Below are 14646 nucleotides of genomic sequence, written 5' to 3' on the forward strand. Positions count from 1 at the left end.
TCACTTCTTGTTATGGTTTTGGGGGAAACAGCCTCCCTCCCTCCCTCCGCTAGGTCTTCAGTCTTGTCTGGCCTCTCTTCCCCCCATACCCTCTCATTTTGCTTCTGCAGTGGTGCTGTCTTTTGCTTAGCTGTGTCTGATCGTAACAGTGGTCCACTGGAATCGTTCTGCAGTTACCTACCTTACATACCCAAGAGTGAGGTCTTTGTGAACATTCATACTCCATAACTTCACAGACGTATGTTTTGTTTCTCCTAGGTGCGTTCCCAGGATTGGAACCAATGGATCCTGAGGTAATTCCAGGTTTGCTTGACACAGTGGAAGCTCCAGTTCATGTGCCCACCAGGAAGGGCGTGGGGGCTCCAGTTGCTGCTCGTTCCTGTGAATACTTGTCCTTTGTATTAATGTCGCCCAGGTAAATATGTAATTTATCTTTTTGTGATTTTAACTAGTATTTCCCTGATGACTAACAATGTCACACATCATTTTGGGTATACAGGAATGAGTTTATCTCCTGTGGAGGAATTGTCTAATCTTTGTTCATCTTTAAAAAAAGAAATGTTTTGTTCGTTCCAGACAGGGTTTCTCTGTATAGCCATTAGTGACCTGGAACTCACTTTGTAGACAAGGCTGGCCTCAAACTTAGAGATTCGCCTGCCTCTGCCTACCAAGTGCCAGGATTAAAGGTGTGAACCACCACAGCCTGGCTACATTCTTACATTTTTGAGGCGTGAGGACTTTTTATGAGATGCATGATTTTTAGATCCTTTCTCTAATTCTCCTTACTGATCTTTCCGATGCTCATCAAAGAACCTTTGGAAAAGAGACATTTAAAAATCTTTGTGAAGTCACTTGCCCCTCCCTCCCCCCTTTATTTTATCATTTCTGTTCTTATATTCAGATCTTAGACCTATTTTGTGTGAGGTAAGGATTCAACTTAATTGTTATGTATTTCTCTACTTGTTACCAAGTCAGCCGTGTCCTACACGTTACCGAGTGCTTAGTGATGAGTGCATGTTTGTATCTTAACTCTCACCTTTTCCTATTCATCTACATGCTTATCTTCTTGTTCAAGTCTCGTTCTCTCTAAGGGGTGGTGCACTCAAGAGAAAAAGGCACTGGCAGCTCTCTGGGAGTCTAAGCTACAGAGAGAGACTCTGTCTCAAAAATAAGCAGATAGATAGATAGATAGATAGATAGATAGATAGATAGATAGATAATAGGCTGGCCTCAGACTCGCAGAGATCAATATACCTCCTCTTTCTGAATGCTGGGATTAAAGGCAGGCACCACCACGGCCAGGCGAAAGTGGTTTATTTTTTTATGTGTGCTACGCAGTGTGGGGCTCCATATTAGATTAAATGCAGGAATACCTTAATATATTGACAAAACTATTAATCAAATTTATAAAATTATTTACATTTTTATTATGAATCACCCAGTTATTTTTGGTTGGTGCTGGGTAATCAAACCAGGAATCTTACAATGTTGAATTACACCCTCAGTTCAATGTTAATTTTTTTTTTAAATAATTTTCTTTTTTGTCTTTTGCAACAAGGTCTCACCATGTAGCTCTGGCTGTCCTGGAACTTGCTCCTTAGATCCGGCTGGCCTTGAGGTCATAGATCTGCCTGCCTCTGCCTCCTGAGTGCTGGCTGAAAAATCAGTGGTCTTTCTTACTGTATTTTCCAAGCTGATCTCAAACCCTTGCACTGCTGAGCATTTGGACTGAGGTGTTTGCTGCAAGATTCATTTTTGAGGCACGTGTATGCATGTGTGTGTGTGTGTGTGTGTGTGTGTGTGTGTGTGTGTGTGTGTGTGTGAGAGAGAGAGAGAGAGAGAGAGAGAGAGAGAGAGAGAGAGAGAGTTTGTTGATCACCACCCCATCAGGTTAATCAGTAGCAGTAATTCAAATATTTTTTTCTAAAAATGAAGAGGAAAACACCCACTGTAACATCTAGGAGTGGTGGTGCACACCTTTAATCCCAGCACTCAGGAGGCTGAGGTAGGCCGACCTCCGAGTTCCAAGACCAGCCTAGTCTACAAAGTGAATTCTAGGATAGCCAGGGCTGTTGCACAGAGAAACCCTGCCTTGAAAAGTCAAACCAAAACCAACCAACCAAAAACAACAACCCAACAGCAAACAAACCCCACTACAATACAAAAACATTGTGAAGTATCTTGCCCATCAGTATTTAAATGTGATTTTTTTCTGCCATGTACTTAGATGAACATAATTTATTTACAGTCGGTATAGAAGCCATGGGTATATTTCCAGAGAAAGTACTTAAGTTATTACAGTATTCTCTTGTACAGTGGGAGGCATCATACACCTTACACGCATGTATCACTGATTTAAACTCCTAGTCCTGTGGGTGGTTCCACTCACAAGCCTATGGAATATCATCAGGACAGTAGTTCAGAGATGACTACTCACAGCTCCTGCTTTGGCCTAGAAGTATAATGCCCTGGCTTCAGTACCACTGTACTCAGCAACCTCACATAAGGAAGGGATACAGGACTCACCTGCTTTCTTCAGGACAGTCACATAGTCAAGAGTACGACGAACAAGTCAGATCTAAGATTTCTGGAAACGGCTAACTTTGAGAGGGTTAAAACCAGCCTGCTGAAATGTTTTCAGCTGGACAGCTTCTGGCGTTCTTGGCAGACCTTGGCATTCAGGATCACAAGTCTTCTCACCTCTGATGCCTGCCTTCGTCTGCTGCACTGCTGTCTTGTGCGTGCTTCACAAAGCAGTTTATTCTGAAGTTCCTCATTATCGGTGAACAGAGACAAACAAAATTGAACTCTTCTGAACTGAAAGCTTCCCTGTCCACTGGAGTACAGAAAGGAGTTTCTGGGTCTGGATTTACAGCCTCAGAATCTACTTATTTCACAGGCCTGAAAGGAACACTCAAATTAAGGTGTTTCTTTTGTCTTGCTGGTTTTTTGCTACCTTGTGGGTCCCCACCCCTATTCCTTCCCATCTCCCTTCCCTAGTTCCACCCCCATCACTAGAGAGGAGGGAGACTTTTTCTTTCCTTTTGTTCTTTGACCTATTAACATATACCCTCTGAAAAGCTCCCAGAATTTCAAACATCACACAATTGCAGAAACTTTATCTGCAGCTGGCAAAACCTTGCCTCAGCTAGAGCCCAAGGTAAATCATAGTCAGCTGCTTCCGACAGTCTGAAGCACCCCACATCCATACACGTGGGATTAAAATGAAAGCACATCCTTATAATATTCCTGTTTTTAAAAGAACACAAAATTCTAGATTTTTCACTAGTTTTTTTGAGTCATGGTCTTCTGTAGTGGGTTATAGTCTAATGCTAACATTGGGTCTCCAAGACTGATTGCCCCAGAGAGTCCACACATAGATGCTAGCTAGCTAGCTAAGTGACCCCGCCCCCAAGTTATTTTTGATTCATAAAGATGCCAACAGCCAATAGCTGGGCAGAAGAGACAGACATAGGTGGGGATTAGGTTTCAAGGGCTTGGGGTCAGAGAACCACAGGGAAAAGGTGCAGGAGGAGGAAAAAGCCCCCATGGGTTAGGTGAGCCATAAAAACATGACCCTGAGGCCTGGTGAATTAAGAGTTAAGAGCAGCTCAGAGGAAACATAGTAAATATTAATAACTTGTGATTATCCATAGGAAAGTAGATTCTAATTGCATGGAGGGTAGGTACTCGCCCAGCTCTTGTGCTGTTTAAGGTTTATAGTAAATATAAAGGGTGTGTGTGTATATATATCTGGGAACTAAACAATCAAATGTGGAGTAGAAACCCTGGGCTGAGATTAAATAATTTCTACAAGTATTCCTAGATAGCTCTGACTGACTTGGAACTCACTATGTAGAGTAGGTTGTCCTCAAACTTCCAGAGATCTGCCTGCCTCTGTCTCCTAAGTGTCAGGATCAAAGATGTGCACGATCACACCTAGCCTCTGCAGCCTTCCCTACGGTCAGCAGTCCAGATACCATTACAGTCAACAACTCTTTGAGCTGCTACCTTTGTTGTTTGCTGGCTTGCTTCTTTCTGTAAGTGCTTACTTGTTCTTGAAGGGCTATTAGTGTGTGCTTTTACATAACCGTTACCCTTTCCCCATTGTCTTTATCTGGTTCCTCCAGGATCTTCTTCAGATTTTTCATGTTTATATTTTCTTACCACTGGGATCATCTATAACTGGGAGACACACATGGAGGGAGATTCATGAACCAAGGAGGGCAGTCCTGCATTCACCATGCAATTTTCTAGTTAGTTTTGCCAAAGATTTGTTCACAAAGCCTGGCCTTTATTTTTTGACATTATCTAGTTTTCAGTGGAACCACCAAGTGCTTTCACTTTACTCACTTTTGTGTCCTGCTCTTGTCCACTCCATCTAGGAAGTAGTGAGTTAGTTCCTGGCTAAGAGTGCTCTCTAGTTATCAGTTTCCTTTGTGGTCTCTTGAATCTCATTAAGAAACTTGACTCAGGGCTAGAGTGGCCTGGAGGCTCAAGGTTTGCTTCTGAAGGTTCTATACCAAAGCAGGTGGTTCCTTTTCCACAATTCTTCCAGACGCGTGGATGTCTTTTAAGTAGTTCTCTAACCACTGGTGTCATGTGGGACTCTGTCCACAGGAAGGCTTTCTTTAGCCAAGGTTTCCTTTGTTCTCCTGGTTTTTGGTTGGCTCTTCCTGATTTTTTTTCCAAGTTCAATGTGTCTATTATTTACCTCTTCTACTTCTCTCTCAGATTTTTCATCTATTGTCTATCTTAGTCTTAGCAAATATTCCATTCCACATTCATAATTTATGCAAAAGTCTAAAGCATGTATTCAAATTCCCTTGCTCCTAATACTTTTTTTTTGTTAAGCTGTCTGCAATGTCCATACTGGGATCCAAGGTTCTGAGAAATTCAGGGTTGTTTTTTTGATCCCCAAGTGGAACAGGTGTTTCTTTCCTGCATTGTTCTTTGGTCATGCTAGGCACCTTATGGGTTGCCTAACCACAGTGTCCTTTGCCTTACAGAAGCACAGTTCATTGTTTTGTTCAGGAAATTTTTCCAGTGCCCATGTGTTCCAACAGGGTGCTAGAACTGCCTCCCTTGTCTTAGCAAATATTCCATTCCACGTTCGCTAAAGCATGTATTCAAATTCTTGCTGGTCCTGGAGCTGGAATCCCCAAGGCCAGCCCCATTCCTCCCCACAGCTCAGAGCAAGAGCAAGGTTAATTTTTTAAAAATTGTTTTCAGATTTTTCCTCTTTAAGATTTTTTATTTTATTTTATGTGCTTTGGTGTTTTGCCTTCGTATATGTTTGTGTGAAGATGTCAGATCTCCTGGAACTAGAACTAGAGTTACAGTGTGTCTGCCATGTGGGTGCTGGGAATTGAAACCAGGTCCTCTGGAAGAGCAGCCAGGGCTTTTCATCACTGAGCCATTTTGCCAACACCCTGTTTTCAGATTTTCTAAGATGGGTATCATATAATTCAGGCTGGCCTTGGACTTGCTATACATCCGAGGATGTTAGGATGACAGGGTGCTCCTCCACAGCTGCAATTGATTCTATCATGGCTGACCTGTGTCTTCAACAGTGCAGACACTGAGTTCCAGCAACGTGGAGGAGTCACGTCAGTACGTTGTACTAAGGTAGCTTCGACAGAGCCTTAAATTTTAATATATGAAACCACTAATTTGTTTGGGTGGAGAAATGATTGTTTATTAACCTTGCTGTATAATCAGAAAGGATTAAACACACATATTTCCTGGGACAGGAAATTGTACCAAAAGTATTCCTTACAAAATAACTTCACAGAGCAAAAGTCTTGCACTTACATAGACACACATGGCGTATGTTAGCGTGAATTAATGCACAGTTTAGATATTTATACAACAGATTCCTAAAAACTCTGCATTCAATGTATGTTTTCTTTAACCTCTTAAAAATAGTTGTAAAAAATTAGAAAATAATGCAAATGTGGAGTTGAAGCCGAGGCTATAGATTATTAATAAATTCAGACAGTTCCTATAAAACTGATGCCACTACGTCTTAGTATATACAGGATACAGTCTGTCGGCTGTCCTATCGCCAGTTTATACAGGACACAGTCTTTAGGATATCTTATCATCATCAATGTTTTTGTGTTCTGAACATACAAATTCCCAGGCACCTGTGCTTTCTCCATTTTAATGCAGAATTCAACTTTCCACATATATTTACAATTAAATATCTAGTTCTAGAATTTCCCTTACACAAAAGACAAAACATGTTTTTAAATAAGTTCACAAAAAGGCAATAAAAAAGGTTGTTTTTAAGAAACAGTTCTAATATATTCATGATTATGCTGAGGAACAGGAAGTTACGTCTCTGGGCAGGAAACGCCTCAGTGCTAGAATGACCACCACTGGGTAAAAGTGTACATTTGCAAGCAAGCAACTGAAGGGCCCAATGGCTGGAATAACCCTAGTAAATTTGTGCTGCCCCATGAGATTCTGAAAGTTGAGCAGCTGCTTCCAGGCCCATTTGGAGAAACAGGAAACTCTTGCCAGGATCATCGACGTCTTCAGAAATGCTCAGTTTGGGACATCACCTTTTGGTCTTCTGAAAGAGACAAAAGCGAGGCGCGCTCAGTGAGCTCAGCAGCAGTGCACACCCCACCTCTGCTGATGCACCTGCTGCAGACACAACTCTTCCTGAAGTGTAAAAACATAACAACCGCCATGATTTATAGACCAGTGGCTTCCTTTCCTAAATTCTTTGATCATTTCAGAATGCTTACCTATCACATGAACTCTGCTCTAACTCTGATCCTTAGTGTAAATGGTTAATTTGTAATTATTTAATAATCATACATACCTCATATGTGTGTATGTCTATAGCATACATGAACAATTTAAATTCCAGCGAACAGTGTAATCTGAGATACAAACTGCAGATTATTTACTCCCTCACTGCTCCCCCTTTTGAATGAAATTATGATTTCAAGAACTGGCTGAGGATACAGATGAGTGTGTGAAGCCCTGGTCTCTGCCTCAGCCGCTCTCTGATGTCCCATCTCTCATTCTCCTTCCCTCACATGTAGTGATGAACACAGAAAATGCCTTGGTATTTATGTACTGTCATGCAGACACAACTAAATTCTTTGATGACAGTACCTCCAAACAGATACACATTTTAAAGAAACTGCTAACTTGTAATTAAAAGACCCCCACATTTATGCTCTTTTACTTAGTTTAAGTATATACATGTGCATGCCTGAGTTATTCACATGCATTACATGCATATAGGATCTCACACAGATCAGGAGAAGTATCTAATCCACTGGATCTGGGGTTACAGACAATGGTGAGCCATCATGTGGGTGTTGGGAACTGAACCCAGATCCTTGCAAGAACAAGTGCTCTTAACCATCAGGCCACCTCTCCAGCCCCTTAATACAATTTCCACGAGTAGAAAACAAATTAGAAGTGCAAGTGTCTTCTTGACATTTGGCCAATACAAAGCCGTATATTGATGGGAGCACAGGCTAAGACTCACGTTCTTTCACACTTGTACCCTTGAAACCCAGACTTTCCTCAAACGCCATGTTTAAGTTACAGTTCTGTAATACTCCACAGAATACAGTTGTTTCTTCTAGCAAATGACATACTGGGGCTAATAAACACGATATGGGATTTTTGTTAAGAGTTAGCACAAATAAGTACAATCTGCAAAGCTATAGATATGTAATTATTACTTCTTCTTTTTCTGATATTTCTATACTGTTAAGGAGACTGTGGGCCAGCATGCAAAGGCACTTGCTGCCAGACATGACGCCGTGAGTGTGACCCCAGGCCCCACACAGTAAACGACAACTAACCCTGCCAAGGAGCCTCTGCCTCGCATCACCAGATCATAAACATGTGGCAGGAAACAGAGGTGAACAGATCTCTGTGAGTTTGAAGTCAGCCTGGTCCACACAATGAGTTCTAGGACAGCCTGGTCTACATAGCAAGACCCTGTCTCAAAAATAAAATAAAATTTTTTACATTGTTTACACATTTAATCAATACTTTGGATACAAATTTGTAAGTCTAAACCTTTAATTTTTATGCATATATGCCTTTGGTGACGGTAGTAAACTATTATTATAACCACTACTACTAACAACTTCTAAAATAATTCTCTCTTTTCCATATTATTATAAGATCTTTCCTGGGGTGAAGGGCGGGCTGAGATGGGGGTGAATCACTTAGCAATATTCTCAAACTCAATTTTGCTCATGCTGGCCTCAGTCTCTAGATCCTCCCACCTCACCCTCCCGGGTACTAAGACTGCAGGTGTGTACCATTTTGCTTCCAGAATGGTACCAACTAGGTAGACCCTAGGGAAAGCTAAGAGAGCTGTTATCATCACACTTAATTCACCCACAAACCCCCCAGCTGAACAAAGATGACCAGAAGGATCATTAGAACCAAATTACTTTCTCTGAGTACAGTTAAAGACAAGTGCCTTTTAGGGTCTCAGGTGTGTGGTGTGGCCTCTCCATTGTTAACTTCCCTTCACCTCCTTTCCCTGTTACGAGTAACCAACTTTTACTTCCCACATCCATTACTTTGGCAAAGTCGTGGCAAGGTTGCCAGGCTTTGTCTTTGTGACATTTGTATACTTGTCCTCAGAGCTTTCATGCTCTTCTCTGTAACCACTATCACCCCATATACACAATTCCTTCCCCTGCTCAGGTCTGCTTCAATGCTCTTTCCTGACCACTGACTGTTTCATCTGTTACCATTTTCTTCCGTCCGACACAGCAGTTTACTTTTAAAATGGTCATTTTGCAGAGGATTGCGGCACAGGGCGAGCGAGAGCCCTGTCAGTTCTATCTATGGAGCAGCAGCAGTGTAGGTGAACATTCACGTATTTGCTGAATATGCAGGAGGGGAGGACACGGGACATCAATTCCAAACATAACAAGTTTCATGGTTGATATGAGAATGTTTTTCCAATACTGTCAAATCTTTTGAAATAATATATATAAACACTACTACCACTCTATTCTCTCGTGGGGTGGCGTCCTGGCTACTTTATGTCAACTTGACATAGTCATCTGGAAGGAGGGAACCTCAGTTCAGAAAATGCATCCGAAATACGCACTATGTAGGGCATTTCCTTCACTATTGATTGATGGGGAGGGCCCAGCCCACTGTGGGTGGGGCCGTCCCTGGGCTGTGGTCCTGGGTTCTGTAAGAGAGCAGGCTGAGCAAGCCATGGGGAAGGAAGCCAGCAGGCAGCCCCCTCCATGGCCTCTGCATCGGCTCCTGCCCCAGGTTGCTGCCCTGCCTGAGTTCCTGTTCACACTACTTTTGATGCTGAACTGTTCTATGGAACTGTGAATAAATAAACCTTCTCTTTTCCAAGTCGCTTTGGTAATGGTGTTTCATCACAGCAACAGTGACCCTAAGACAGGCAGCCTACTAAATCTAAAATAAAAAGGATAGCATCCCAAGTTAGGTTGCCAAAGGCTCTGTTGGGTTTTTGATGAAATACAAGTGGTATTTGATTGAGCGAATCAAACATAAAGCTTTAGAAATAACTAATACAGAAATGATTGTGCCCATTACTACTTAGAAAATTGGTGACCTCATTAAATAAAATATAGTGTAAAACTTATGCCCCAATTTCATTCTACTGACTTTTAATAACAGAAAAATAATGAACATTTCTAAATAGTAGGGTATCACTAAAAAATGATATTTCCTGAAAGAATACAGTGGTTCTGTGACTTCAGGAAACAAAGGAGATCCAAACAAGGACTTCACACACACTAGACAAGCACTCTACTCGAGTTACCATCCCAAACCTGTTTTTATTTTTAAAATAACTCAGCCTCAGAAAATTCAGAAATAAATCTATAATGATTTTCAAGTGTAACGACAGAGGATCTTTGATAAAGTAACCAATGATAATCGGGTCCAAATATGCTCACCTATTCTGTCTGATGGATTCTCTTCTCATTCTTTTAGTGGGGATTGGACACTCAGTCACCTCAATCTTTGGTGATAGACAAAGTGAGTCACTACACCTGCGCATAGGAGTCATTCCTGTCAAGAGAATGTTTAAGGAACTGGTGAAGCACAAGGAAGAAGAACAAATGTATATAAATACATAAACCTGCAAGAAGGCACTCAAAGCAATACTCTTACTTCTTGTGATGACTAATTTTTGTCAACAAAGACCAACTGGAGCCACTTGGAATGAGGACTACAACTGGGGACTTGCCACCGTCAGCCTGAGTGCATGCCTGGGGCAGTTTGATGTGGGAGGGCCCAGCCCATTGCAGGAGGTGCCACCCGAGGCAGGTGGTCCTCAACTGTATAAGTAAGTAAAAGTAGCTACGGAGAGCAAGATGGTAGCCAATGTTTCTCCATGATCTCCGTTTAGTTCTTACCCTGGCTTCCCTGGATGACCAGTTGCAACCTGTAAGCTGAATGAAATGACCTCCCCAGTTTGCCTTTGGTCAGGATGTTCATCACAGCAATAGAAATCTTTTTTTTTTTGGTTCTTTTTTTCGGAGCTGGGGATCGAACCCAGGGCCTTGTGCTTCCTAGGCAAGCGCTCTACCACTGAGCTAAATCCCCAACCCCAGCAATAGAAATCTTAACTAAGACGCTATGCGGGTAAGAGGATAGCTTTAAGCATGTATCTGCCACACGGCCTGGTGGTGAAGAGATCAGCTCAGGGCCTGAATCGCTTGTTGCATTCTTTCTTTTGTAAAGTCGGACTCGTCATTGAGCAGAAGCTCACACGAGCGGACACATACCGAGCTTCTGCTCGATTCGCTTCAGGCTTTTCTCCTGCTCATCGAGCTCTTGCTTCTTCTTCTTCATGTCGGGTGTGTGAAGGTACTGCAGCTGATGGTCCAAGTCCGCCTTCACGGAGTTCAGCTTGCACAGAGCATTGCGATACTGCTGAATAAGATCTGCAAACAAGCAGACATCTGATAAAGGGCGAATATCACCCCAGATCCGTGCTTTACAGAAAGGAACTAACAACACAAGGTAACCCGTGACAACACATTTTAAAATCATGAACCATTTAACTTATTTCTGTGTGAGGAATGAATTTTCAATGACCATCCTCTATTTATTTTCAGTTTTTTTTTTTTTTTTTTAAAAGTTCTGGGGATAGAACCCAGGACCTGGCACACATGAGGAAAATGCCCTAGTTACATTCCCAGATACAAGTTTTCTATATGAAAATGCCTGGTCATTTTTACACCCTGTCTGATACAGAGTATTCAATATGATTCCACACAGTTAAAGCCAGAGAAGAGGAGGAGCAGAAGAGCACTAAATACTATACTGACAGAAACCACCTTTCCCCTGGTTTATAATAAAACAAAGTATTAACTGTGACTGCACACACGACAACTCAGCTCCTCACATCCTTTGTGTTTGTATAAAGAGGGGGGATGGGAAGAGTGCAGATCTAAAATATTAATGGTATCATCCTGGGATACAAAGGTTTTTCTATTCACACATATAATGCACTGAAAGCTCACACCTACTCTACTCTTCTCTCACCCATCTGCCCATCCTACATTCCCACGACCCATTTCTTCTTTCCTATCATTTATGCCCACAGACCTTATATCAGTGTATACAAATCTAGGGCTCACAAGGAGAGAAAACAATATATTCTCTCTGATGTACTGTCTCCAACTAAACCTAGTTCCTTGCAAACTGACATGACTTCATTTTTCACTGTGCATGTGAACCACATTTTTTTTTTTTTTTTTTTTTTTTTTTACCAGTAACAATAACTTTTATTCTCTAGCAGGTCATTTTTCAACACAAGTTTTAGAACTGGATCACTTGGCCCTTTCTCTTCTTGTCGCCTCCCAATTCAAAATGCTTGCATCTCTTATTGGCCAACATCCTCTGAGATCTGCAGTTGGGCTCAACACACTCAAGCCTGAGCACAACCTTTATAGTTTTGGCCTTCTTTCGAAAACTTGGCTTTGTCTGCCGGTCGTAGCCATCTGCTTCCGGTCGTAGCCATCTGCTTCCGGTCGTAGCGCAGCTTTCCTTGGGAATGCAGGGAATCCTGCCCTTCTCATACTGGGTCACTTTGTGAGGCTGGGGCTTGCCACATTTCTTACACAAAGTCCTTCGGGTTTTAGGGACGTTGACCATCTTTGCAGCAGAAGTGTCTGTGATGAAAACGAGAGACTGGCGGCAGCGATCCCCGCCTCAACCGCACGTGCCAACAGGAAAAGGATGGATGGAGCGGAAGTCCATGCGAACCACATTTTATCCATTTTTTTTTGTCAATAGTCATGTAAGATGGCTCCATTAACTTGGCTATAGTGAAATGTGCTTTAAGGGCAGGCAGTGATCTCTTTAATATGCTAATGAATTCTTTTGGATAAATCTCTAGGAGCTCTGTTGGGTCCTGTGGTATTTTTAATCTCTCTCTCAAAACCTCCATATTGGTTTCCATAGTGACTGGACCATAAGTGCACAAGGACTTTGCTGATGTCCTTATCAACAACAAAAAGAGTTTTGATGATACCCTTTTTTGACTGGAGTGAGATGGAACCTTCATGTAGCTTTTTGTTAAGATAACTTTGTACACTGTGAAGGTATGTCTCTGTCATTCTCACCTGCTTAAGGCACCTTCTGATTGGTTTAATAAAGAGCTGAATAGCCAATGGGACTTCTCAGCAGAGATAAGGGAACTCTGGGAAAGGAGGTAAGGGGAATTCGCCTGCAGTCATGGAGAAGGAACAATTTCTAGGATCGAAGGAAAGGTAACAGGCCATGTGGCAGGACATAGATTAGAATAAATGGGTTATTCTAATGTGAGTATTCTAAGAGCTGTATACAAGTAATAGGTCTAAACAAGCTAGCTGGGAACAAGTCCAAGCTATATGACCTAGGCTTCATAAATAAATATATGCCTCTGTGTCATCGTTTGAGAGCCGGCAGGTCAGAAGTCTGTGTATGAGGTCATTAACATAAACAAGCAGGTGTATGGACCCTCCTCACAATCTTCTCCAACTACTGTGTTTTAATTGTTTAACATAAACAAGCAGGTGCACGGACCCTCCCACAATCTTCTCCAACTACTGTGTTTTAATTGTTAAAGCTAAAGTAGTATCTCAAATGGGAGCTACCCAAATTTAACAGCTGAATTAAAAGTCTATTTAAACACTATCATTCTATAATGAAGACAAACTCCAGCTACCAACATATGAAGCAGAGAATGAAAAGACAGACATGAGCTATTTCTATTTACATATGAGGCACAGAAATGGACAAAGTGAGCCTGTGCCATGGTAAGTGAAGAACGATGTGTCAGACAGAGACTTGACGGAGGAGTGAGCACTTTCCTGTAGAGCTGAGTGTTCTACTCACTGTAAACTGTTTGCAGTGCAGCAGATTAAACACGATAGTCAGTCCTCCTCATCCTCAAGTCTTACTTTTAATTTTTATTGTAAGTATAGTGTAATTCTGATAAACCTTATCAGTGCTGTGCTTAGAAAATGCGTAGTTTTCTATGTGTGGATTATACTAAGAGAACAAAGTGTAGCCTCAGGTTGTGCCTCCTCCTGCAATCCCAACACGTGGGAGATTAAAGCACAAGAATTACCATGAATTCTAGGCAAGCCTGGGCTGCATGGTGTCAAGACAGCCTAGGGCAACAGAATAAAAATGGTCTCAACCAAAGCAAAGCAAACAAAGCCAAAAGAGGGAAATGTGGCACATATAGACAATGGAGTATCAGTTGGGGTTCCCAAGAAAGGAAACGATCATTTGCTATAGTGGGTAAGCCCTGATGCCTCAGGCCAACTGAACAGACACAAAAGGATAACACACACTTTCTCCTCTCTCGGTTATCTACAATAGTCAATTTCATAGTTTCAAGTAGAAGGAAGACTGCCAGGGAAAACGGATGGGAAGGTACTAAGTTTTAGATTTGCAATGTGCATTTTGGGAGAGAGACTGCACATTCATGTGAGAGTATGTAACAGTACTGATTTTTGCAATAAAAACAGTTAAGATGGTGACTTTCATTGTATAAAATAATAGCATAAAAAAGGCTAAAGTAAGAAATCACTGTGTTTGGTGAACAGAGATGTCAAGTACATCATGACCTTATGAAATAAAAACAGGAGTCTGTAAAGTAACAGCACTCATGGACATCCTGCTCAGTATATTTTAAAGCAGACACAGATGATTACGTCAGCTGACTTGAAGGAGGCAGCTGCCAAAAGGGTCCATACCACACTTTATGAAAAAACATAATTTTTGATAGGGTTTTTCTGGCCTCAAATTTTTATGCAAATGAGCCGTCCTGCCTCAGCCTCCCAAATAGTCAGGGCAGGCACTGCTACCACGGCTGGCTCAAACCTCAACTCCATAAACTGAGACAAGACAGATGATCATCAATAAACTATTAATTTAACAAGGCAGAATATGTCTTAACACATAATAAGACAGAGGCAGGACTAACCCTGCCTAGACTGCTGCTCTGTGGCAACATACTCATGAAGGAAGAAGAGAGCATATTCCAACTACTTCATTTTTGTAAGAACAAAAACATTTTATCTGTTACATTAGACTCTTAATACATAAGCCCAAAGAGAATGTTAAAGTCAAATCAGAAATTGGATTTTGATACTC

At 41.7% G+C, this 14646-nt stretch overlaps 1 protein-coding gene across 1 annotated transcript in view; it reads right to left on the reverse strand.

Moving 5' to 3' along the window:
* Positions 1-5672: 5672 nt before the first annotated feature.
* Positions 5673-14646, reverse strand: part of Smchd1 (structural maintenance of chromosomes flexible hinge domain containing 1) — a 127908-nt gene continuing 118934 nt past the window's right edge. Inside the window, exons 46-48 of the mRNA XM_032901759.1 lie at positions 10779-10937; positions 9945-10059; positions 5673-6580 (exon numbers count right to left, since the gene is read on the reverse strand). Of these exons, the coding sequence (XP_032757650.1) occupies positions 6553-6580; positions 9945-10059; positions 10779-10937 (302 nt within the window). The 3' untranslated portion in view covers positions 5673-6552. The remainder of the gene's footprint in view (positions 6581-9944; positions 10060-10778; positions 10938-14646) is intronic.

Source organism: Rattus rattus, chromosome 4 (assembly GCF_011064425.1).
Source record: "Rattus rattus isolate New Zealand chromosome 4, Rrattus_CSIRO_v1, whole genome shotgun sequence".
Taxonomy (NCBI): Eukaryota; Metazoa; Chordata; class Mammalia; order Rodentia; family Muridae; genus Rattus; species Rattus rattus.